The sequence below is a fragment of the Macrosteles quadrilineatus genome, unplaced genomic scaffold, assembly GCF_028750875.1.
Source record: "Macrosteles quadrilineatus isolate MER2022 unplaced genomic scaffold, UCM_ALF_1.0 Scaffold_2__2_contigs__length_208266976, whole genome shotgun sequence".
NCBI classification, from domain to species: Eukaryota; Metazoa; Arthropoda; class Insecta; order Hemiptera; family Cicadellidae; genus Macrosteles; species Macrosteles quadrilineatus.
In genome coordinates this window covers 169,778,707-169,805,476 of record NW_026542595.1, presented here as the reverse complement: position 1 = coordinate 169,805,476, position 26,770 = coordinate 169,778,707, and the positions used below count along the sequence as shown (strand labels likewise).

The following is a 26,770-nucleotide window of genomic DNA, read 5'->3' as shown; positions in this document are numbered from 1 at the left end:
GTAGTTTGTGAAAAAGGTTTAATTTATTACAACAATAGGGAACGTAACAAGTAATTTATGAGTGAGGAGATCTATCAGTCTATACTTCCATTGTTTGTGCTTTCGACTGTAACTTTAAGCTTCTTCACCCTTAACATCAACTGTTCAATGTTTTCTCGCCTAGAATCAAACAGTAACAATGAAGGTAAAAATGAACAGTATCAGCAACCTGACATATACTTTCTCCCATTAGCTTGTTAACAACCCTTATAATTAATAAGCGGTGGGAGTAAATATGATATTTAAGGATCAAATCACAAAAGTTGGAATATCTTTTGAACCATAGTTTCTTTTAGGCTTGCACCATTTTGTTTACAGTTAAATGGACCATAAACTTAAACAAACACAAAACTTCAATGACAATTTTTCAAACCAATTTATTTTAGTTAAAATTCAACTTTTATGTTGTTTGAAAAAATTAAAATAAAAATCTTTATAGTTTAAGCAAATTAAAAAAACAAACAAAGGGATTATTAAAAAATCCAAGAAAACATTTTATGGTTTTATTTTGTAGTGTTGGGTGTGCAGAGTGTTTTACTAAAAGTTGGCTAAAATCGGTGCACGGAAAAATCCCTAACATCACGATAAAAAATGTGACTGTATTTTTAGTTTGCTTAGAATATAAAGATTTTTAAATTTTTTTTTAATTTTCTCATATTTGTCAAAATATATTTTGTTGGATAACTTCAGCTTCGTGTACAGCACTCCTAAAAGTATAAACTAAGCCTTAAAAAACAATTACCTATAAACTTTCCACTTTAAAATACCCTTTTACTGGACTATATAGTCTGTAGCTCTGTACAAATCCACACACATACGCAAACACACATACTTCATTTTGAAAAGCAACTGAACTCACTAGCTAGTAGTGTGAATTCTAATGTCAAATTGGAAAGATTTGGATTTTTGTGAATTAAAATATTGCAATAACACAAAATTTGCCTGTTTAATTAATTATTCTTTTAAACATTTAATTAACTAATTTTGTGTACATTAGACTCTTGATAATCTACCTGAACGCTACTTTTCTGATCAAATACTTCAAAGAAAATATAATTCTTGTTTCTAAATATTACTCACAACTCATTTTAAATCAAAACTTAAGGCTATGAAAAATTAAATATAAGGAACCCATGAAATAAAGCTTAGGCTTAATTCTTACAAAGCCTACTGACACAAAATTATCAGTAAATACTAATTTCATACTTACATATCACTTAAGCTTTCTTTCATTAGAGCTGCTTTGTTCTTATCCAGATGCAGAGGCTTTGTTTGTTTCTTGACAGTTTCAGTTTGAACTTGTACCTATAACAAAGTGTATAAATAAAACAGTAGACCTACCTGTAATAAAGAATAAGACAAAATCAAATTTTCTCCATTATTTCATTCAAAAATACAATAGGCCTATTTTAAATCTTTGTGTGATGTGAGCTAATCAAACTCACACCCTGTTGTGGGTGTACAAAATATATAATTATTTATAAATCAATCTCTTCTGCTGTTCTTGTGAATATTATCATTAGCCGTCTTTCTCTGCATATCAGCTCGGAAACCACAATGAAGGATTCTTCCAACCGGCTCTGAATTATTTTAGTTTCGTAACTGCTTACTCAGAAACTCAGAAGACGAAGACATACTAACTAAGTTATCAAATGCCAATAAGTGTTGGGGAGCCTGCAAGAAGTTGATCTCATCTAAAGTATTATCTCACAGAACCAAAATACAGTAATATAAGACAATAATTCAACCTATTCTGTTATATGGTAGTAAAACATGGGTATTGTCCAAGAAAAATGAAAACCGACTCATGGTGTTTGAAAATAAAGTAATAAGAAAAATATTTGGTCCAGTACAGGAGGGACAAATGTGGAGAATAAGGAAAAATAGGGAGTTAAGATCACTATACACCGACCCAGATATTGTTGCAATAGTTAAAGGAAAAAGGTTATGTTGGATAGGGCATGTGCTGGGCATGTGCTAAGAAGAGAGAAAGGAACAAGACTGTATGAAGTTTGGAGAGCCACACCTGGAGGTAAACGTCCATTGGGAAGGCCGAAATTGAGATGGACTGACCAAGTATTGAACGACATCAGGACAATGGGTGCAAGTGTCAACTTGGCAGAAGACAGAGAAGGGTGGAAGAGGCTGGTACACGAGGCGAAGAATCAACTGAGATTTGTGGAGCCACGGCAGTAAGTAAGTAACTGCTTACTAGATATGCAGTTAAGTCTGCGCTACACAGACATAAAAAGCACAAAATGTTGTGCAAATAACACATATTTTGCTAAAATTTGCTATTGACAAAACTTTTGTAAAAATATTTTACCTGATTTCTGTAATAATTCATTTTTGCTTTGGACTCCATTAGGTTGAGTTTTATGTCTTCCACTCTCTTCTTTAGAGCAATCAGATCTTGAGCAGCCTTCCTCTCAGACCATGAACTGTTTTTACATCTGTTTTGCAGTTTTTCAAAGACTTCTTTCAACCTTAAAGAAAACAATTCTTAATCGTTGAAGAGAGAAAAACATTCTCATCTACTTATGGGTATTTGATATTGAACCCAATACAAAATCAGGTTCAAGCTGCAAGTCCAGTAGCAACAACCCTTTTCGGCTGTATACTTATGCCTACTTAAGGTTAGGAATTAGGATTGTAAAACTCTGGCTCGCTCCTGCTGAATGAAGGAAAATTTTAACTTGAAAGGATTAGGCAACAAGAAATGGTGGAAATAAGAAAACATAAGTTACTTATTAGCTCATCTGTAAAATTGATAACCATGATCATCTAACTTAATCAAGTCCCAACAATTCTATATTCGTGGCATAGTTTTACGAGGTTGAAGGTTCTTCCATATCTAAAAAATAAATCAGATACTAAATCAGATCTAGGAAAATATTACTGAAATATGTACCTATATACACATATTATGAGTTTTAAGCGTCAAATTAATTTACACAAATTTATTGATTATACCTCATAAAAGTGGGGCCCTGTGTCTCCTTTATTCGGTGTTACTGATTGTTGAATAAGCTAAAATCAGTTTCTGCTTAATTTTTAAATCAACAAAAGCTATTAATAAATATATAACTCTTGATGGTTGACAGCTTTAACTGCATAGTAAACAAAACCATATGCTAAGATTTTCATACCTTATTTGTAGCTGAAGGTCCTTTGACGAAGCTTCAGCCCTTGCAACTTCTAGCCTATGAAGGTTTTCTCTGAGCTCTTCACGAGACGACAGCAAATGCTGAATCTGTTTCTGCTGACACAAAAGCTGACATCGTTGTTGGTCCATCCTGAAAAGAGAGAATCGAAACTGAACCTCTGTTCATGTGTTCCATAGTTTGAAACTTAAGTAACATTGTCCTCTTTAAAACAACAATCTCTAGGGAAATAGGTCATTTAATTACCCCAGTAAAATTTGTAACTATAATTAAAATTAAGCAAAATTCCTCATATCAAACTTAATCATGGTTTGAGACCACATCACGGGGCCGATTTACCGAATAGGCATGGTAGGCACGTGCCTAGGGCGCGAGACAGTTTGCTTTTTTGAGGGGCGCCAAAAAATTTGAAAATAAAAAAAATTGTGGCTGTATTTGCATGCAATTGCGGTAAACTGATAATCCCTCGCGACCGTGTAGACATCTCAACAGTCTCCCGCAATTGCGGCAAGATGTTAATTATTTCCTGCGGTTATACATCATTATCATGCGATTATACGTCATCATCGTCCGTCTACCGTAATGGCGGCCAAATTCTGACTATTTCCGGCGGACGTGTGGACATAATTTTCGTCTTACTTGATCAATGCAATATATGAACACATCTCGCGGTCGTGAAGAGATTATACTCATCTTCTCCTGATGAGGCAAAATTCTGAATATTTCTGGCGAACGTGTGGACATAATTAACGTCTTCCTTGATCGCAGCAATATATGAACATATCCCGCGGTCTTGAGATTATCACCGTCTACCACGAATGAGGCAAAATTCTAATCTTTTCCTGGGGTCGTGTAGACATTATCATCTTCTTGCGCGATCACGATAAAATACTGATAATCCCTCACAGCCGTGAAGACATCATCGCCTCCCGCGGTCGTGAGGCATTATCATCCTTTCACGCTACATTGGGGCAAATGGTAATCATCTCCCGCGGTCGTTTGGAGATCATCATCGTCTTTCGCGAATGAGGCAAAATTCTGATCTTTCCCGTGGTTGAGTGGACATTATCATCTTCTTACGCTATTGTGTTAAAATTCTGATTATTCCTCGACATCATTATTGTAACTCCCGCGAACCTGTAGACATCGTAATAGTCTCCCGTGGTTGTGAAGACATCGCAATCGTATCTCGCTGTCTGGAAGACATCGTAATCGTCTCCCGTGGTCGTGAAGACATCGTAATCGTCTCCCTCGGTTGTGAAGACATCGTAATCGTCTCCCGCTGTCGTGAAGACATTGTAATCGTCTCCCGCGGTTGTGAAGACATCGTAATCGTCTCCCCGGTCGTGAAGACATCGTAATCGTCTCCTGCGGTTGTGAAGAAATGCGAAATCGCGGTAAATTTTCAATTCCAGGTAGAAATACAAAATTAACGCATAATTCCTGGTTTAAAAAAAATCACAATTAACTCCCGGATTTCCCGGTTGGTGGTCACCCTGTATTGTATATATTGCAAAGGCTAACATAGTCAAAAATGGGCCTGCCACATCATGACCGTAGCCATGAATAGTCAGAATAGTAAGCATGAATAGCATGAATAGTAAGCAAGGGGTGAGCCGGAACAGTGGAAGGGTGAAGTGTACTGATGACAAGTAGTGGCAGGTAGCAGAATCCGAACCCACATCATCGCTACCTTGAGCCACCCACTCACCAAGCTCAAAAAACATAGGTATGCTTAAAAAGCTTATTACAAAACAAATTACAGCCAACTGCTCATTTATGAAGAACCTTAAGTTATAATTTAAAATAATTACTGTCAACACTTCAAAGACCGATAGAATGTAATTATTTCAAATTAAAACAAAACAACACAGTTGGATGATTGTTGTTTTAGTATAAAATAATAAATAATCCCAGAGGGTGTTTGGATGTGTTCTATTTAGCAGGAGATTGCTTGTTAATTGATTTTGTAGACAGTGCTTGGTTTCTACAATGCTGAGAAGGATTGGTTAGGTTGTAAAACCACACAGTATAAGAGAGGAACAAAGCTAAGTTAAACAGTAACTAAACAACAATAAACAAACAGTAACAGTAGCTAAGTTGACACGTCTCGCCATCGTGTCTGTCGGACCACAAAAACAACGCTTTACCTTTACATTGCTACAGATTTGTAAAACAATATACGATACCAGTATAAAATATCTCAGAAAATTAATATCCCTATTTAACCTTTACAAATTCAAGCTAATATGTTTTAGTTGACAAATATTATTAGAAAAAAATACGAAAACCTTATACTTACTTTGCTTCTGTAGCCTCCACTGCCTTTAAATGTCTAGGAAACAGTTCTTCTCGACATAGTTGAGTAAATTTAAAAAGAACCTGCAACCAAAATAACAAATTGTAAAAGGAGTTGTAAAACAGACACTTGGGATTCTGCAGGAACTTGCTGCAAACTACAGGATGAATCAACACTATCTTCTTATTAACTTACTGACTGAACACGCTGAACCTTAATATGTTGAGATCTTCAATAATTACTTGCAAACCTTCTAAAAGTAGGCCAAACTTTAAATCTTACCTCTCTCTTAAACTCCAAATTGTCTCTATCCTCATTATTCTCAACAACAAATTTTGGAGACAGTTTGGTCATCCGAAGAATGTCTTTTATTTCATCTTCAAATGTTACTTTCTTATCCTGAAATACAAAAGAAAATTCATGGTAAAAATATGTCAACTTTCCAAATTACATTTACTGAGCTTTTTTACAGTCAAAGTTTACAGAGTAATAACCATTGTAGTACAGTGCAATTAGCTTAAAAAAAGAGCAATGGGGCGTAAAGAGGGTAATATATGACTCACCAATAATCCAAGGGTGAAGAGTAACAAGAAACACTAGAGAGTAGAGGTGGCACATGGGCGGAAGCCGTGAGTGGATGGCAGACGACGACGTCTTGGGAAGAGGGTAGCCAACTTGTAGGTTGAGTAGAGATGAGGGAAGTGTGCACACTTTTGGGGGTCACTTGTGGGGAATCCAGTAATCCTAATCCACTAAAGTTGGCACTTGACACAGGCACTCGCGACGAAGACGCGGCGGACGTAACTGCTTAGCGGCGGCAGCGATAACATACTAAATAACTTATTTAAGAAAAAAAACACCTTTTACAGAGTTTGACGTCGAGAAAGTTTTATTAGCTGTTCGTGACAAACGATAGAAGAGCGTTAGAGAGTCCGAGAAGCGGTTTTAGAGGTAAAAGTTTATAAATAGAGAAAGACTAACGAAATACGGCGCAATGCACGTATTCAGCCGAGGAGAGTTACATTTCAACTGAACATTATTTTTGGAGGGGGAAGGGACGCTACCTCAATGTTTCTTAGAGGGGTACCGCAAATTTATCCATGTCCATATCACGCCACATTTTTTAACCAATAGGATTCGTCCTGCATCGGGCAACACAGCCGAGATAGTGTGTGTGTTTTATGTAGGCTTGTGTGAGTGAGACTCTAACATTTGATACAACAATACTTAATGAAATTGAAATGAGATTTAAAAATACAGATTTGGTTTGGAAATAAGCTATCACTAATTGAACAATAATTATGATGATAAATATAGTAATAATTAATTAAATACAGAACATCCGGGCCCCCTTGAATCTACTTGGAGATTCAAAACAAAATACAAAGGAACACATTTCAGACACCTAAGACATATAATTATAACTAAAGCTATATACATGAAGTGCTATCAATTGATAGTCTATTCACAACCAAGAGGTAGTGGAAACACTTTTACAGCGGGTCGAGTGAGGATGCCGGTTGCTGTCTTCAAGTGTACCACTCGTACCACATTGTCTTTGCCAGGAGACACATCAATAATGCGGGCCAAAGGCCAGGTCAGAGGAGGGGTAGATTGCTGTTCCACTAACACAAGATCACCGACTTTGAGGTTATCTTGGTGCGAGGCCCACTTCATCCTTTGTTGCAAGGTGTGCAGGTACTCTTGCTGCCATCGCTTCCATATTCGCTGATGGAGTGCCTTGACGAGATGCCAGTGCTTCAGCCTGTTGGTGGAGACGTCTTGGACATCTTCTTCAGGAACCGCAGTTAGAGGGGCGCCGATCAAAAAATGTCCTGGAGTGAGAGGTGTCAGGTCCGAAGGGTCGGATGAAAGCGGAGTAAGAGGGCGTGAGTTCAGAACGGCCTCTACCTGTGTTGACAGAGTAGAAAATTCTGCCAGAGTCAGGATGTTCATTCCGATGACTCGTTTGAGGTGGTGTTTAGCGCTTTTAATGGCACTTTCCCATAACCCACCCTGATGAGGGGCTGAAGGGGGGTTGAAGTGGAAAATAATCCCTTTGGTAGAGACAAAGTCCTTAAATTGGTTTGAAGATTGAGCGGACTTAATAATCTTCTTAAGGGCGTTATCCGCACCTACAAAATTCGTACCACAGTCGCTGTACAAGTTGGTACTTAACCCTCTTCTTGAGACAAAACGAGTTAAAGCCGCTAGGAAGGCATCTGTAGTCATATCTGTCACTACTTCGATGTGCACGGCCTTAGTAGCCATACAAACGAATATGCACAAGTAGACCTTAACGTGTCTGATTGAGCGTAAGTTGTGGACTTTAACAATAAAAGGGCCACCATAATCCATTCCAGTTGAGATGAATGGTCTGGCAGGAGTGACACGAACTTTGGGTAAATTACCCATTTGAGGCGCCTTGTTTCGGGGTCTATTTTTAAAACAAGGGATACATTTGAATATGCGTGAGCGGATAACACTACGCGCACAGAGGATCCAGAACCTTGAGGCTAAGAGAGATTGAGTGAGTTGAGGTCCGGCATGAAGATGTGTTTTGTGACAGTCATCTATGATAATATCTACAACATGGTGCCTTTTGGGGAGCAATACGGGATGAACGCTGTCATAGGGGAGCGAAGAATTCTTAATGCGGCCGCCTACACGAACTATTCCGTGCTCATCGAGAAAGGGTGACAAGCGTTTATACTTAGAATTGCAGTTTTCTGATTTCTGGAGATTGGCGATTTCTTCAGAAAAACATGATTTTTGAACAAGTTGGATAATTTTTGTGGTTGATGACTTGAGTTCATTTGTAGTGAGAGAACTTGTTCGCAGCTTGTTCGATCTTCTCGCGTTGTAAATGAAGCGAAGGATGTAAGCTGTAATGCGTACGAGTTTAGTCCACGAGGAAAATCTTGTCAAAAGTTCCCATTCAGGGTTGGTGTTCGAAGTGAAGACAAAAAGTTCAGCCACTTTTGTTTCTTCTGAGCTATCTAAATTTACAGGTGTAAATTGTCTATTAGGCCAGTCTTCGCAAGGTTGAGAGAGCCAAGATGGCCCGGTCCACCACAAGGGGTGATTTTGGAGATGAGTGGCAGTTATTCCCCGAGAGGCGCAATCTGCGGGGTTATCCTGACTGGGTATGTAACGCCAGCAATGTGAGGGGAAAAGTTCTTGAGTCTGAGCTACTCTGTTCGCCACATAAGTTTTCAGTCTGTATGGTGGTGTTTGAAGCCATGTTAGAGTGATGGAAGAGTCACACCATAGAACAGTGCGAGAGAATGTTACTTTATTCGTAAACATAGAGAGGCAGTATGATGCTAGTTGAGCAAGGAGATGAGCAGCACATAGCTCGAGACGAGGTAGAGTGACTCGTTTTAGAGGAGATACACGAGTTTTCGCCAATATTTGACGTACAGTGACATCACCGGATGAGAGTTTGCATCTGAAATAGAGAACTGCGGCATAACCGCTTTCTGAGGCATCTGAGAAGCCGTGAAGTTCAATAGCGCTTGAAACTGAAAACTGGAATGCTCTGGGGATCTGAATATTGGAGAGAGATTGAGTATTAGTTACAAAGTTTTGCCATATTGAAGTTAAGTCACTTGAGAGCTCTTCGTCCCAGCCTAATCCTTTGGTCCAGAGCAGCTGTATAAAGCATTTTGCTTGCATTGTACACGGAGCTAGAAAGCCACACGGGTCGTAGATTTTAGCAACCAAGCTGAGCACACGACGTTTGGTGGGTGTCTCATTAGCTGCATCAGAGAAATTTATATTGAAGGTGAAACAATCAGAAACTGGTGACCAATGCAGTCCTAATATTGAAAATAGAGGTTCTTTAGCATGTTCCAGAAATACAGGTAATTCAAGATGTTCTTGGGGCAGAGCTTGAAGGAGTTCCTTAGCGTTGGATGACCACTTCCGGAGTTCAAATCCACCACGGGACAGAAGGCTAATTATCTGGCTTTGAAGTTCTAAAGCATCTTCGACCGTGTCAGCACCTGAGATTATATCATCAACATACGTATTTGAAGTTAAAACTTGAGCAGCAGCAGGAAACGCCTCACCCTCGTCTTTAGCTAGCTGATGAAGCGTTCTAATAGCGAGATAGGGGCTGCTGTTGACCCCATATGTGACTGTAGCCAGCTGGTAGGTGGAGAGGTCCTGGGAAGAGTTATTACGCCATAAGATAAGCTGGTATTTCTGATCGTCTGGATGTACTAATATTTGACGATACATTTGACGAATGTCACAAGAGAAAACAATGTTGTAGGACCTGAAATGGAGCACAATGTCACAAATGTTCGTCTGGAGCTTAGGACCTGTGAGTAAGATGTCATTTAGCGACAGTCCAGAACTGGTCTTGCTACTAGCATCGAACACAGTACGAAGTTTTGTAGAGCTACTATTTTCTTTCAAAACTCCGTGGTGGGGAAGATAATAGTGAGGGGAGGTTAAATCGACAGTCTCAATATTGGTCATGTGACCGAGAGAGAGATATTCATCCATAAACGCAACGTACATGTCACGGAATGAGCTTTGAGCGGCAAACTTACGCTCTAAAGAATACAAGCGTCGTTGCGCAGGGAGGTAAGAGGTCCCCAAGGGAGGATGATTAGCCTTGAATGGCAATCTAACCACATACTGGCCGTTCTGGTTGCGTGTGTGGGTTTCAGAGAAATGTTTGTCACACTGTTGCTCCTCTAAAGTCTTACTACTGCACTGTGGGATCTCTTCTTGGGTCCAAAATTTTTGGATAGAGGAATGGAGATCATTATCACTGGTAGAGAGAAAAGAAGAATATGTGCACGGAGCGGAGGAACTTATATCTGCAACAGGGGCGGATCCCATCACAACGAATCCAAACTTTGTGCCAATAAGGTATGGCATGTTTGCACCAATTGAATGTGTTTGGTGAGTAAGAATGAGAGGAAACAGAGAGACGCCTAAAAGAACGTCAATACCACTTGGTAAATGAAAAGTGGGATCAGCTAGCACGTAAGGTTTTACCATTTTAAACACTTCCGGTGCAAGGCGAGAGCGGGGAATATCAATAGCGATCTTGTCCAAAATATGGAATGGGTGCTGAGATGCAACATTGTTGTCACTGAGAGTAGCTAAATTTAGCCGAGTAATCCCTTTAGTTTGGGAGGTTGTGGCAGAGATGCCGACAATTGTGTGGGTCGACTTATGTCTTGGGGTTTCCAGGAGCTGAGCGGCACGCTCACTGATGAAATCACACATACTACCTGAATCGAGTAGGGCACGAAACACATGAGTATGTCCGGTGGAGGATGTCAACTTGACAAGAGTTGTACCAAGGAGGACTGTAGATTGTGATGAAGTCTTATGATTAAACGTGTTTTGAGCGGATGCCGTGACTGAGCTGGGTCCCTGAGGCGGAGGGGTTGTAGTATTATTTTCTCTATGCCCTCTAGAATCTGATTGGGACGGAGTCTGGAAGTGCAATAGACTGTGGTGGCGTCTTTGGCAGGTCGTACAAGTGTTTCTGGATTTACATTGTTTACTATCATGGTAACCAAGACACGATATACATCTATTACTGTTTTTTACAAGCTGATAACGCTCTTGAGGGGTTTTAGCTCCAAAAGAAGGACACACATATATTTTATGGTCATTTTTACCGCAAGCAAAACATTGAGGGAGGAGAGAGAAGTTAGTGGTACTCTTTCCAGCTGAAAGAAGTGCTACGTGTTTACTAGTTTTATCAGAAGCAAAACTAACAGATTTCTTGCCTTTATGTTGCGGTGAATGGCTAAAATTAGCCTTGCGAGGGGTTTGTGGCAAGTGCAGCCCTGCATCCTCTGCTTGGTTACATTCAACGTTTAGAAACTTGATTATATCAGAAACTTCCGGTAGTGAGTGTGCTTCGCAATCTTGGCTCGATCGATAAGCTTCTAGCTTTTTGCGTAGATCGGTATCCATTTTCCGCAAAATGAGGGCTGAGAGGAGGGGATTTGATGTTGATGAAACATCGCAATCAAGAGCTTTTAGCGCTTCAGAATGTTCATAATAAAGATTTATGAAATTTCTAAGGTTGCGGATGGACCCTGAGGAAATGTTAGGTAAGTCCATTATTTGATTTAAGTGCAAGGTTATGAGTCGCCTCGTATTATGATAGCGTTCTCGGAGGAGCTGATAAGCTACTAAGTAATTAGCAGTAGTGATGTTAAGGGACTTGATCAGACTTGAGGGCTCGCCAGACACGACACTTAGTAGGTACTGGAACTTAGCCACATTTGAGATACTAGCATTTCTGTGGACACTTGAGTCAAATAAATTTATAAAGCTAACCCATTGCAAAGGATTGCCGTCAAACTGTTTTAATTCTAATTTCGGTAGCCTAATATTGGCTTGAGCTAGAGTGGGTGCAGTTGAACCTGCCTCGCTATGAGCCGAGGGAGTCTTTGGTTCATCTACTGGGTCAAGAGATTCAATAATACTTTGTATCTTAACATGAGTATCGTTAATTGTGTCTTGATCATCAGACAACTGAGTAGTGGGAGCTTCCTCAGGATCTATATTTTCCAAAACACGGTAAAGATTACCTTCAAAGTCGGCACGCTTTTTGTTAGATTCTTTAGCATAAGCCGCCAACGATCTATAATGCACTGTAGTAAGTGGTGGTTGTTGGGCAGCAATAGCCTGGACAGCAGTGAGGATTTTATCAAGTCTTGCCTTAATTAAAGCGGTTGAACGCTCATAAGTACTAAACTTGATGACAGCTGGGGTAGGCATTGTGATAGCCTATTTTAAATACAATTGAAAATAAAATACAAATAATAAAATAATAAGAATTATTGGCCTACTTATTATTTTAAAAGATCAGTGAGCTTAATCATTAAGTTTTATGAGAGAATAATTAATTAATAACGAACACATCAAAAACATAAATGCATTTTCACCAATAGAGTAAAATATAACCAAATACATTACAATGACAAAGAGACAGTTAATAGCTATTTAACTGCAAATGTGAGCCTATAATAGCTGGCAAGATATCAAAAATTAAAATTAAAATACATAATTAAAATACTCCAATTAAAATAGAACCTAACTCAGAAAATAATCAGATTGTCCAAATAACTTAAGTTGTTTACAAGCGAGTTGAATGAGGGGAAATAATTATTTAGCCTACTAAAATAAATATATCCAGGAATATTCTCAATGAATTATTATTAACATTACAGCAAAATAGCAATAGACGTAACAATATCTAAGAACAATGACAATGTGAGAAAGAGAGAGTGTATTGTGGTTTGTTTATTTTGGTGTCTCAATCATATGACAGGAGCGAGTGACGTATCAGTCTGCACCGCGCCGATCAGCTGTGCTTGAGGGGGGAGGGAGCGCAATGTCTGCGAAAAGGCAACGTTCGGTGCGTGAGGGGGAACTGACCACGTGATCTGCAAACATAGGTCGCGTCGGCGCATCAAAGTTGAATGCAACACGCTGAATATGGAGGCGGGAACAACGTTGGGCGGGAACGAAGTAAACGATATCGGTGGCGTGATCAAATCAAAAATGGCTGATCGAGCGCCAAATCATTTGAGCGAAATTGCAGTAAATTATATTGCAACTATAAGTAAGATTTTCGGTCAACGAATTCGTTTACTCGAGTGAATAATTATTACATAGTTTTTAAGGGAGACGCAAACGCACTTTTCACAGTTTTTTTTAGCACATGGTGAATAAGTTCATTGAGAGTTAATTACTGTTGTATAAGACGGTTGTTAAAGTCCATAGCGTTGTCCATTAACATCCGGCTCGAAGGACCATTAAATGGGGCGTAAAGAGGGTAATATATGACTCACCAATAATCCAAGGGTGAAGAGTAACAAGAAACACTAGAGAGTAGAGGTGGCACATGGGCGGAAGCCGTGAGTGGATGGCAGACGACGACGTCTTGGGAAGAGGGTAGCCAACTTGTAGGTTGAGTAGAGATGAGGGAAGTGTGCACACTTTTGGGGGTCACTTGTGGGGAATCCAGTAATCCTAATCCACTAAAGTTGGCACTTGACACAGGCACTCGCGACGAAGACGCGGCGGACGTAACTGCTTAGCGGCGGCAGCGATAACATACTAAATAACTTATTTAAGAAAAAAAAACCTTTTACAGAGTTTGACGTCGAGAAAGTTTTATTAGCTGTTCGTGACAAACGATAGAAGAGCGTTAGAGAGTCCGAGAAGCGGTTTTAGAGGTAAAAGTTTATAAATAGAGAAAGACTAACGAAATACGGCGCAATGCACGTATTCAGCCGAGGAGAGTTACATTTCAACTGAACATTATTTTTGGAGGGGGAAGGGACGCTACCTCAATGTTTCTTAGAGGGGTACCGCAAATTTATCCATGTCCATATCACGCCACATTTTTTAACCAATAGGATTCGTCCTGCATCGGGCAACACAGCCGAGATAGTGTGTGTGTTTTATGTAGGCTTGTGTGAGTGAGACTCTAACATTTGATACAACAATACTTAATGAAATTGAAATGAGATTTAAAAATACAGATTTGGTTTGGAAATAAGCTATCACTAATTGAACAATAATTATGATGATAAATATAGTAATAATTAATTAAATACAGAACAAGCAAACTGGGACATCCAAAAAAAAAGTTTCAAACCAGTGCCAAATTGTTGAATACACTTCCCCCAATATGTAAAAAAAAGTTACACTGATTTGAGTGTCGGGTTTGGGGGGGAGGGGGTGAAAATGGGGTGAAAATATGACTTTTTTTACTTTTTTGCAAATACCTAAAAAACGGTGCGTTTTTCTCTAAATTTAATAAATTACAAATATAATCTACATTAAATTTCGAACAAAATGATACCATACAATACCTATCTACTATGAACGGTTCAGGTAATATTGAGGGGTAAATGTGATTTTTTTCTTAAAATTCTAAAAAAGTTGTTTTTTAAATGGAGGAAAACCATGGACACCCATAAAAAAAGTTTCTAATGAGTACCAAATTGTTCAAAAACCTCCCTTAATATGTATAAAAAAGTTACACGGATTTGAGTGTCGGATTTGGGAAGGAGGGTTAAAAGAAAAGGGGGGGGGATGGGACTTTTTTGCTATTTTACAAATATCTCGAAAACGGTGCGTTTTTCTTAAAATATAATGAATTACAAAAATAATCTATATTAAATTTCAAACAAGATGATGCCATACAATACCTATCTACCATGAACGTGTTAGGAGATATTGAGGGGTAAAATCTAGAATATTTTTTCCAAAATCGCTTTGTTAACCAGATATTTGCCATTTTGTTTTTTTTCACAAAAACATTATTTCATCTCTGAATTTTTTAACCGATCATTAACAAACTTGGTATGTATGTTGAGATAAAATAGACCCACGTTAGAAAAAAATTATCTTAATCCAATAAAAGTTTTAAAATGGCGGCCAATTAATTTTTTAAAATTGAAATTGCTAGAAATGGCTAACTTAATGAAAAAATGTCTGTAACACTTTTATTTAGCTTTTAAAATAATAAAAAATAAATAAATATCACGATTTTTATTTGTAAAATGAGGCAACCCTGAATAGCGTAGCCTTGATCACAATAATTTTACAACTAAAAATCGTTGTAACTTTAGTTATTTTTTATTCGATCTTCTTGAGAATTCAAATGGTATAAAGTTCACCGTGTTCCCGTATCTAGGTAGGTTTGTCTTTTTTAGGTAGGTAAGTCATATTTAGTTATATTGTAGTTATATTTGTGTTAAAAGGGAAAATAAAAAGTGTTACTTAACAAAATTTACAAAAATTACTTATGAATAAAATTTCCAACCCCGTTTTCACACCCTCCTACCCAAGACCGGCACATTTACCCCTCAATATCTCCTAACACGTTCATGGTAGATAGGTATTGTATGGCATCATCTTGTTTGAAATTTAATGTAGATTATTTTTGTAATTCATTATATTTTAAGAAAAACGCACCATTTTCGAGATATTTGTAAAATAGCAAAAAAAGTCCCATTCCCCCCCTTTTATTTTAACCCTCCTTCCCAAATCCGACACTCAAATCCGTGTAACTTTTTTATACATATTAAGGGAGGTTTAATGAACAATTTGGCACTCATTAGAAACTTTTTTTATGGGTGTCCATGGGTTTCCTCTATTTAAAGAACAACTTTTTTTAGAATTTTAAGAAAAAAATCACATTTACCCCTCAATATTACCTGAACCGTTCATGGTAAATAGGTATTGTATGGTATTATTTTGTTCGAAATTTAATGTAGATTATTTTTGTAACTGATTATGTATTAAGAAAAACGCACCTTTTTTGAGGTATTTGCGAAAAAGGAAAAAAAAGTCATATTTTCACCCCATTTTCACCCCCTCCCCCCCAAACCCGACACTCAAATCAGTGTAACTTCTTTTTACATATTGAGGGAAGTGTACTCAACAATTTGGCACTGGTTTGAAACTTTTTTTTGGATGTCCCGGTTTAGGTCTAATTGCACCGTACTATTGGTGGTTATAGGGACGGCGGTCAGGCGGGGGGGGGGGGGGGGGGTGGGGGCTGCCGGTGTTTGGAAATGTAAAGAAGTGGGTCCAGGGGTCCTTTCGCATAAAATTTGGGATTTTTAAAGCCGTTTGGTGATTTCCTAAAGCTATATTTAATGTCTAGAATTTTTCCATAATACCCCCACTGCAACAATCCATTTCCCTGGATTGATTTTCAATTAGTCTTAATTTTAAATTACAGGTAAACTAATAAAGTGTGTTTTTTATTCAAATATCAATAGCTTAGTATGAAATGAAATAAATAAAGCCCGTGGGTACAGCTAGTATATATATATATATATATATATATATATATATACACATATAAACAAATTTAAACGACTGGAGTTTTTGGCCTCTGAGGACAAAATGAAAAAGTAAATCGGTCCCGGGCCTTGGTCTTACCATGAGAACTATAGTAATAGCTACTTCCCTATAGGGAAATTAGCTAAAACCTCCGTTACGTTTTTTTTTAGGATAAATGTAATTTGAAATTTATTTTTCTAGTGTCCAAAGAGGGGGGAGCGGGGCTTTAGTTTCTATAGCACCCTTAGTACCCTCTCTCTCCCTCTCTCTCTTACTGACAAATTGTACAATATAGTGTTGTTGTAGTGTAGCTACAATAATTCATTAAACATGTTAATAAATATAAAAAAATTGGCATTGTAATAAATATGTTAAAGAGTGCAACCACAACATTAGAGTAATCGGGCCGCACCGATTAAATGAGGTGTCAACTTTGAGACTAGTGTACTTGCAACTCAGGGCTTGGCTGTAGGCAAGTTTGGGGTGGGCTGCCTTGCAACTCCCTGGCCACAGCGCTGTCTGTAGTGCAACTGTGTAGACTATGAGTGCAATAGCAACTGTGTCGTTTATGAGACTAGTGTACTTGCAACTCAGAGCTTGGCTGTAGGCAAGTTTGGGGTGGGCTGCCTTGCAACTCCCTGGCCACAGCGCTGTCTGTAGTGCAACTGTGTAGACTATGAGTGCAATAGCAACTGTGTCGTTTATGATACTAGTGTACTTGCAACTCAGGGCTTGGCTGTAGGCAAGTTTGGGGTGGGCTGCCTTGCAACTCCCTGGCCACAGCGCTGTCTGTAGTGCAACTGTGTAGACTATGAGTGCAATAGCAACTGTGTCGTTTATGAGACTAGTGTACTTGCAACTCAGAGCTTGGCTGTAGGCAAGTTTGGGGTGGGCTGCCTTGCAACTCCCTGGCCACAGCGCTGTCTGTAGTGCAACTGTGTAGACTATGAGTGCAATAGCAACTGTGTCGTTTATGATACTAGTGTACTTGCAACTCAGGGCTTGGCTGTAGGCAAGTTTGGGGTGGGCTGCCTTGCAACTCCCTGGCCACAGCGCTGTCTGTAGTGCAACTGTGTAGACTATGAGTGCAATAGCAACTGTGTCGTCTATGAGACTAGTGTACTTGCAACTCAGGGCTTGGCTGTAGGCAAGTTTGGGGTGGACTGCCTTACAACTCCCTGGCCACAGCGCTGTCTGTAGTGCAACTGTGTAGACTATGAGTGCAATAGCAACTGTGTCGTCTATGAGACTAGTGTACTTGCAACTCGGGTCTCGGCTGTAGGCAAGTTTGGGGCGGACTGCCTTGCAACTCCCTGGCCACAGCGCTGTCTGTAGTGCAACTGTGTAGACTATGAGTGCAATTGCAACTATGTCGTATATGAGACTAGTGTACTTGCAGCTTGTGTCTTGAGACCAGAGTACTTACAACTCGTGCCATTTGCTGTGGGGATCCTGGTGTTGGTAAGTTTTTAAACTAGTTACATCAGCGTGGTAGGAGGTGTGCTGTGGTGTGAGTTGGGTATGGTCAGTTTTGAATCCGAGGTGTGAGTTGGGTAAGATCAGTTTTGAATCCGTTGCCGATAACTCGTTTTGGATGAACAAGGTCTCAGAGTAAAAGTCACTGTTCCGTGGTATTCCCTTGTTTTGAGTACCGCCGTCTTCCTTAAAAAGGTTTGTAATATTCCTCAGGTATTCTGCCCATTATTATTAAAGGTAATAAATAGATTAATCCTTAAAAATTCTTACTAAGAGAATAATAGGTGTAAAAACAACACACAAGCATAAAGTGACATCGTTATTTATTCACAATAAATTTTACAATGAATTCTCTTGAAACCCCCACTCCCTCAAAACAATTTTTCCATTAGGATTCCTATTGTACTTCTCCACCACCTCCTCCGTTAACACCGCTGAAAATCTTCTTGGAAGGAATAATCGCCCACCTTTCCTTTTCCTTCCCCTATTTCTTTCAAAAAATCTATTTCGGCTAGTACCAATGTAGACGTGGTACCCTTGGCTCCATATAGTGCATTTTTTTTCTACTTGTAATACTTGTTTGAAACGTAGAACAGGGTAGGGTTTGATACCTCTAAATCTGTTATTTTTAGCCTGGGGAGGAATTCTGTTGTTGACTTTGAATTGAATTGGTCCTGAAGTGAAGCCATCTGAAAAATAAATTAAATATTAATCTTTTTGTGAACCAGCTTAATGGGACTATGGGAACGGGGTTTATGAGGGGTTTTATGGGGTAAAATTATTTTTCCCATTTTTGACCCAAAAAACAAAATTTCATAGGTAATTTATCAAACCATTTTGTAGAGCTTAAAAAAAGAAAAAAAATTTGTATATTGCAGCGTTGTTGTACACCCTAACGGTTACAGATATGGTTAAAAAAATTTAAATTTAAAATTACCATGTTATTCTTATGGACAATAAATAAATTCTTGTAGTTTGCTTGTTTATGGGTATAAATTAATCAAATTTGGCAATTTGTTTATTTCATACTAACCTATCAACATTTCAATAAAAAAACACAACTCAACAACTTCCCTGTAGCAGCAATCCTAAGTACTCACTAAAATTAATGTTATTAAATCTTACTAATATTATAAATCTGAAAGTTTGTGAGTTTGTGTGTATGTTTGTGTGTATGTTTGTGTGTATGTTTGTGTGTTTCTCAATCACGCATAAACTACTGGACGGATTGGGCTGAAATTTGGCATGATGATAGCTCACATTCCCTATTAACATTTAGGCATATTCTTATCTCAAAAATCCTTTCGGGCTCCGCCCCAATGGCTCTGTAGTTCCCCATGTTAACCTTATGAGTATTCATATTTAAAGGGAATTAAAGAATTTAGTCAGCTGTTTCAACTTTACAAGTTGGTTCTATAATATGCAATAGCATTAAAAAGTTATAAGGTTTCCCAACAGGGTGCAGCACTATTATTATTTTGTTTGTGCATATATGACAACAGCTAATTTTAAGTAAGCAGCAACAAAAAGCTGTGATACACAATGAGAACCGTCAAAGTAGGATTGTTTACAGTTAAGTTTGAGTTTTTAATTTAATGAATAATTTGTGATATTGTGCGAATGTTTGATGATTTATTTTTTCTATTGTTTAGGTGCAATGGCAGAACATTATGGGAATGGTAGATGTGTTATACTATATCATACCGTAAATTTATGAACCAAATTTTATCAAACTGTGTCCTCTCCCCATTGCAAACGCAAAGCTTGAGTATAACTGCAATTAGCATTTTATACTTATATGCCAACCCCGTACGAAGGACGGGTGCTCTGCTAGTAGGAAATAAATCTGACAATTTTTTGGGAATATTTTAGTATAAATCCAGCCGGTAAAATGGAAATTCGCTTAGTCTGCAGGTTCGCTGTGGCGGGACTATATTAAAAACATCCCACTTGTAGATTCTCCTAAAACGCTGATCAGGGTGTCTACTACATTCTGGATAAAAAATTCATGGACAGTTCCCGTACATTTAAGGACACTTTGCCGTAACCTTTGACGGTGTCATTAGGCCTACCGAATAATTTTCCTGATCTGTCAAACTGTATTAATCTTGTTATTCACTGTAGTTGTACCAGAGAGAAAAGTAAATAATAATAGATAAGAGTTAAAAATTTCAAAATAGATATTTATTGAAAGTTAACAAACATAGGCCTACCTATACTTTAGGTAAAGCTTTTATAGTGTAACAGAGAAACGCAATCATTGTCTCCTCCGATAGCGACAAATATCTCCATCGGTCACGTAAACTTCATAACATTGCTTATCCGATCTAGGAGGTTAGGTTCTCGACTACTTTTGAAAAAAAATCTTTAATGCATATTGTTACTCAATTCTTAGTACAAAATCAAGGTATGGTAAGCGGCTATTAATAAGCAATAAGCACAGAGTAAGATTATTGTATTTTCATTTGCAAAGTTAATATCGACACATAGCAATCATTAGTTGTTTATCTTAGGCTCAATTACATTTTCTTAATATATTTTACAGCTCTTTCAAGAATCAAAATACCCAGGCCGAGACCTAATTATTTAGGAGGGCCTATATAAACTGAGTAACAAACAATGAGGTTATTATAGCAGCAAAGTCACTATCATCATTCTAGTTCATAAGATTTAGATTGCTTAAAGCATACAACTCAATAAATAAATATATAGGAAACAAAAAACATTGAAACCTGAATAGCCAATATAAGACAAAGATACAGAAAATGCAATGAAATAATTTGAAACCAAGCATAGGCCTACACAGTGATAAAACATAAATGCAAACAACAATGCTTGTGGTTTTGTCAATTGAAAGATAAAATGTCCATAAAAAGGGGTTAACTTACAAAATAAGACTGTAGATTATTTACATGTTTAATATGAAACCATAAACAGTTTTATGGCACTAGGCACTGGCCGCGGCAAATTGAATCTTCAAGCCCCCAAGTAAGAAGTGAAATTTAACAGCCATTATAAAGCTATTATTTTCACGATAAAATAGGTTTGGGATCTAATAATAATTACCCTAGTGATAAAAAAAGAAGTTGTAAAGGAATAAAAGTGATACAACTTTTATGAGCTAGCTGCTGAGTCAACAGTTCTTGGAAGTACTTGACTTGACACTTGATTGATGATAAAATATTAATGGGTTTGAGATTGCTAATGGGATTTTTATTGCATAATTATTCTAGTAATAAATTATGAAAATGTAAACAAACATCTGATAAACCTTTTATGTGCTCCTAACCAACTAGCGATCAATAAAATTATGGCCTATTAAAAATTTAAGTACATAGTCTGGCATTTAAGGACAATTCCCGTACATTTCATGGCCAATAAAAATGTAAGTACAATTCCCGGTTTTCCCGGATTTCCCGGTTGGTAGACACCCTGGCTGATGTACCTAGTTTCAGTATTCACCAACGCCAAGATCCCCACGGCAAATAGCACGGGTTGTAAGTATTCTAGTCTCAGACACAAGTTGCAAGTACACTAGTCTCACAGACGACACGATTGCAATTGCATTTTAAAGGATTAATCTATTTATTACCTTTAATAATAATGGACAGAATACCTGAGGAATATTACAAACCTTTTTGAGGAAGACGGCGGTACTCAAAACAAGGAAATACCACGGAGCAGTGACTTTCACTCTGAGACCTTTGTTCATCCAAAACGAGTTATCGGCAACGGATTCAAAACTGATCTTACCCAACTCACACCTCGGATTCAAAACTGACCGTACCCAACTCACACCACAGCACACCTACTACCACGCTGATGTAACTAGTTTAAAAACTTACCAACACCAGGATCCCCACGGCAAATGGCACGAGTTGTAAGTACTCTGGTCTCAAGACACAAGCTGCAAGTACACTAGTCTCATATACGACATAGTTGCAATTGCACTCATAGTCTACACAGTTGCACTCCAGACAGCGCTGTGGCCAGTGAGTTGCAAGGCAGTCCGCACCAACTTGCCAACAGCCGAGCCCTGAGTCGCAAATACACTAGTTTTAAAGTCAACACCTCATTTAATCGGTGTGGCCCAATTACTCTACTCTCAACAGTGTATTGTAATGTGTTTTTAGTGCCTGTTGTGATGGAAGATTGGACCATCAAAGACTAGTGAATTTCCCATATAGGGAATAAGCTATTACAGTAGGTCTCATGGTAAGACTTAGACTCAAGACCAATTTACTTCTTAGTTTTGAGGTCCCCAGAGGCCAAAAAAACCCTCCATTCAAATTCATATATATATACAGAAATTCTGGTCAACGACGTCGCAGCAGGTATTAAAGGGTAAAGGTATAACCAAATAGTAAAGCACATATCATGAAAATAACCCTAAAACAATAAATAGAAACAACATTTTGTCTACACTAGTGATTAGTGTGGACGAAGCCTACATGAACTAGACGCAAAAAAACAAACTTCAAACTTAACAATGGGATGAGGTGTCTACTTGTGTTGCTAAGTCTATGCTAACAGCTTGAGAAATTTGCTAAAAATAGCCAAACATACCTCATCTGAAGTGAAACCTCCTTTGAGTTCATCTGGGATTTCAATATCATCTGGCGCGGTAATTTTCATTTTTCTCTTGATTCTGAAGTCAAAGAGGCACAAAACAAAAATTAGTGATGTAGGCCAAGGTATCTTAGCATGTTGAAATGTTAATTTTTGTAAGTTATTTGAAATTGCAGTTAACCCTTCATAGTTGTCTTTGATTGTAAACACATGACACATCTTTGATTGTCCTATGACAATGGTTGGTCATTGGACAATGTCATGTCAGAACAAAAACATGTTGTTTCAGGAGTCCCACAAGGGTCCATCATGGGCCCTTATCTGTATAATATCTATGTTAGTAATTTTCCTGCTATCAATAAGGTTGAAATTAGTATGTATGCTGACGACACTTCAGGTGTATGCTGGGCTCAGTCTTTTGATGAACTCAAGCAGGGCATGGCCGAATTTGTACATAAAGCCAGCTCATAATTTGAAAATATTAATTTCAAAGTCAACCTAGATAAGACAGAACAGGGCCGGTTTAACCCATACGCGAACTACGCGGCCGCATATGGCGCCACGAAAAAGTGGCGCCGTGGCGCCAACGGAACAATTTTTTTTACGTGAACAACGTAATTTTGTTTATTTTCGCTCAGAGTTCAAGTATACCACAATAAAGGCATTTATTCTGTTTGTACCAACAGCACTTGCAAAATGTGTATATTTGTACAGCACTACAACTCAAGGACTCCATTTGCAGTTTCGATTTTGTAGTGAGCTGACGCTCGGCAACGTACGGCGCGGCGCCTGTGGGTTTCATTTCACGACTCACTCATGCTCGAGATGAGATAAGCAAGCGCGCAGCGCCAATTGTCACAACAAGAAACTTCCCCCTCCCTTCTGACTCTTATCCTAGAGCATAGCACTACGTTGTATTGCACTCTTTTATGTTAGCGTATTAGCGTGTATCGGTATCGTAATGGCGTTGTTTTGATGATTCATGATTGTTGATAAGTGAATGATTACGAGTGTTTTAAGTTTAATTTATAATTAGCGCATTAAATAAGAAGAAAGTATAAACTGAATAGAGTAAAACATCTAGCGAGTCGATACTAAGAAAACAATGGTAGAAAAAAAAGTCTGGCACTTACAAGCAGCTGATCACAAACGGTAAACATTACGTCATTGCCGTCTTCTATCGTGACGTCATGCTTGACGAGCATTAGTGTGGCCTTGATTACGGCCTGTTTTTTTTTAGTGTGGCCTTGGTTTTGCTAAAGTTTATATGATGAGTAAAAGTGTAAAAATGTTAAATTTATGCGAATAATAAACAGTCTTTTATTGCAAGTATTCTTCTAACCTAAACTTTTAAAAAAGTTCTTCCCAAAATTATTGGGAAAAAATTCACAAATACGGTTATGTTATGATATTGGTTTGGGGGGGGGATGGTGGGGGAATCCTAAGTGGCACTGATTCGGGTGTTCGCTTAACTCTGAAAAATTCCTAGAACCGGCCCTGAGACAGAAATTGTAGTTTTCGGATTGAGTAGTACGGGCATTCCTCTGATAGATTTAGTTAAGGATGATGTGATCTTTGAAAGTAGCCTAAAGAGTGCTGTAAGTTTTTGGGACTATATATAGATCAGACCTTAACTTTTAAGAATCATATATCTCATGTAAGATCTAGACTTTTAAGTGGAATCAGCCTCCTCAGAAGAATATCTTTTTATTTAGATACAGATACGTTAAAAAGAATTTATTTTGGTGTCATATTTCCTTTCTTGTCTTATGGCCTTATTTTCTGGGGAAGTTCTCCCGACTGTAATTTACATACAATTTTTGTTCTCCAGAAAAGAGCAATCAGACTGATAGCCAAAGTATGGTACAAAAGGTCTTGTAGAGATATTTTTGTTAATTTAAATCTCCTCACTTTGTATGGACTATAGCCTACATTTATCAATTAATTATGCTTGTGAAAAATGATGTAGGCCCTAAAGCACACAAATAAAAATAGTCAAATCCACAGGTACGACACGAGACGAAAGGATGATTATCACCGTGTGAGGAGGAATTTCAACAAAACTGGCCGAAGTCCTTTTGTGATGGGGTCAATTTATTTCAACCTCCTACCAAACAATATAAAGGAATTAGAAGGCACTAAATTCAAAATTGCTTTGAAGAATTGGCTAGTAAAAAAAAGACCGTATTCATCAAAAGTTTCAGATCTAACCGATTCGGCATAACAATTTGGAAAAACTACATTTTGAGTGATCTAAGTTGAGCCCAGGTTTGTACACTAAGAGGTAATATTGTTTTATATCCCTCCGAGCGTCACTTGTCGAAAAATCGACTCACGACACACTTTGTGTAGTGTCACTTGTTGATTTTTCGACACACGAACATCGTTTACGGCGAAGGCTCTATGACTGACTGAATCGGATTGAACTGGATCGAGTTAGGTATCGTTCTTTTTGTTAGATTCAGAGCTTTCTCCGGAGGTCTGTCTCTAAGCGCTATTCATTTTAGTTCCAAAAATATTGTAGCAGACAGCTGATGTGCGTATTTTTAAACAGCTTGGATAACCTCGGACCGATGACTGATGTGTTTTATTACGTTTATCATTGTTTTAGTGTTAAAAATCAAAAGTAGTGATATACGTGGTGCATTATAAGAAGATTTAAGTGATTTTGAAGGGCTGGTTGGTGATCCTGAAGAAGTAGGTAGTGATATTGATGTAGCCTAAGTTATCAGCCAGATTCCTAGCTATGGTTAGGCTATGCATTCTTAGCTAAACGCTATGTAGCCTACTGAAATCTGTTTTTTGTCCATAACTTATTTATTTGCAAATCTACTTCCTTATATTATTATATATTTGTAATCCTCATAAAATTTAGAACAAAGTGACTATTTTCAAATATTTATAGGCCTATTATTTATACAATTTAATTGAGCACAAACTTATTTTTATTTTTTTTTCCAAAATATTTTTTTTACCTAAAAATTTTTTTGAAACAAATGTTCCTTATGTTTTATGTATACTATAGAAGCCCATGATTTTCCAAACAAAATGGTAGGCCTATATAGAACAGTAGAATTAACATTGTTTTAAGCTTCTCAGATCCGTTTTTTAATAAAACCTTGCAAATGCGCCAAAAATAGGCGGACATTAAGGCCTAAACTATGGACACTCGGAGGGTTATAACTTATACATTGAAATTGTATTCTTTTTTCTTTTATTTGACATTGGTGACTTTTGTCTATGCATTGTATAGGCCTATATATGTTTATGGACAATAAATGATTTGATTTGATTTGATTTTAAAATAACAACTAAGCCACTAAGTAACTTAAAAGTTATAAGCTTAGTAAGTTATGGGCCCTAGCTTATAGTTCACTCTTGAACTTAAATTGATCACTCAGCTTTGCGTTCCTAGTACAGGCCTTGAATATAGGCTATGTCGAGAAACAAAGGCAAGATTCAAAAAGGCTTCTAGCCTGTTGAGTAAAAAAAAACAGGTGTGTAAGTAGCCTAGGCCTAATTAGCCTTTATTCTAGACTGGTTTATCTAGCCTACATTTAGGACCAGGACCTTTCAGAAGTTGATAGACCTAACTAACACTAGGTTTCTTACGGTACCAAGACAGTTCTGCACAGCACATACAAAAGACTTATTATTACGTATATCGTTAGCAATAGGACTATGCTAGCCCAGAGGCCTAGTACAAATTCTTACCTGAAAAGGAATGTCTTCAAGTGGATTTGATCAAAACAAAACTACAGAATGAAGATTCACCGTGAATTATGCGTGTATGATGAAAACAATGTCCCCGCAATCCAAAGGGAATTCACTAGTTAAAAAAGATAATTAAAAATTCAAAACTAAAAGATTATTTTGTAGGCCCATAGGACTAGGCTTAGGCTAGGCTCTCGGCGGAGGGAGATGGATATGGAGACCGATGTTTTAGTTTTAGTTTTAGGTTAAGGGGTAGGTAGGATAAGAAAAAGAACTCTTACTCAATCTTTTTTCCGCTTTAGCACTGTGCTATTGCTTTGCAGGCTTTGGTTCAATAGATCAGGCAGCCTCGATGTACACTGAGTTATTCCACAGATTTTATTCCAATTAATTGGTCTATGGTATAGATAAATCATACTCCTCAAGTCTATAGTCTGTCTGTGGACATTCTAATTCTAAAGACTAAACTAAAAACAAAATCTACTAAACATAAATTTAATATGGATTAGATATTGGATTGGATTGGATAGCCTCAAAAAAACATGGACTCATTCGATTTTGTACACATTTTTGTATTTGTAAATACTTACTGACCTATTGTTTATGACGCCATTTTCAATCTTGACGATTGCTTAATAAAGTACCGGTATCTCTC

General features: G+C 37.8%; 1 protein-coding gene across 2 annotated transcripts; it reads right to left on the bottom strand.

The window, feature by feature from the left end:
* Window position 1: 1 nt before the first annotated feature.
* LOC128986561 (coiled-coil domain-containing protein 158-like) lies at window positions 2-26,295 on the bottom strand. 2 transcript variants are annotated; one of them, XM_054406991.1, is made up of 8 exons: window positions 26,116-26,295; window positions 22,399-22,480; window positions 5,785-5,901; window positions 5,506-5,585; window positions 3,189-3,335; window positions 2,366-2,525; window positions 1,250-1,344; window positions 2-159 (listed from the first exon to the last, which is right to left on the bottom strand). In XM_054406991.1, exons 2-8 carry the CDS (start codon window positions 22,465-22,467, stop codon window positions 75-77), a joined length of 753 nt encoding a protein of 250 aa, XP_054262966.1. In that variant the 5' UTR covers window positions 22,468-22,480; window positions 26,116-26,295; the 3' UTR covers window positions 2-74. The 2 variants fall into 2 exon arrangements, with proteins under 2 accessions (XP_054262966.1, XP_054262967.1); XM_054406992.1 differs by having other exon boundaries at window positions 26,176-26,295.
* Between the last annotated feature and the right edge of the window lie 475 nt (window positions 26,296-26,770).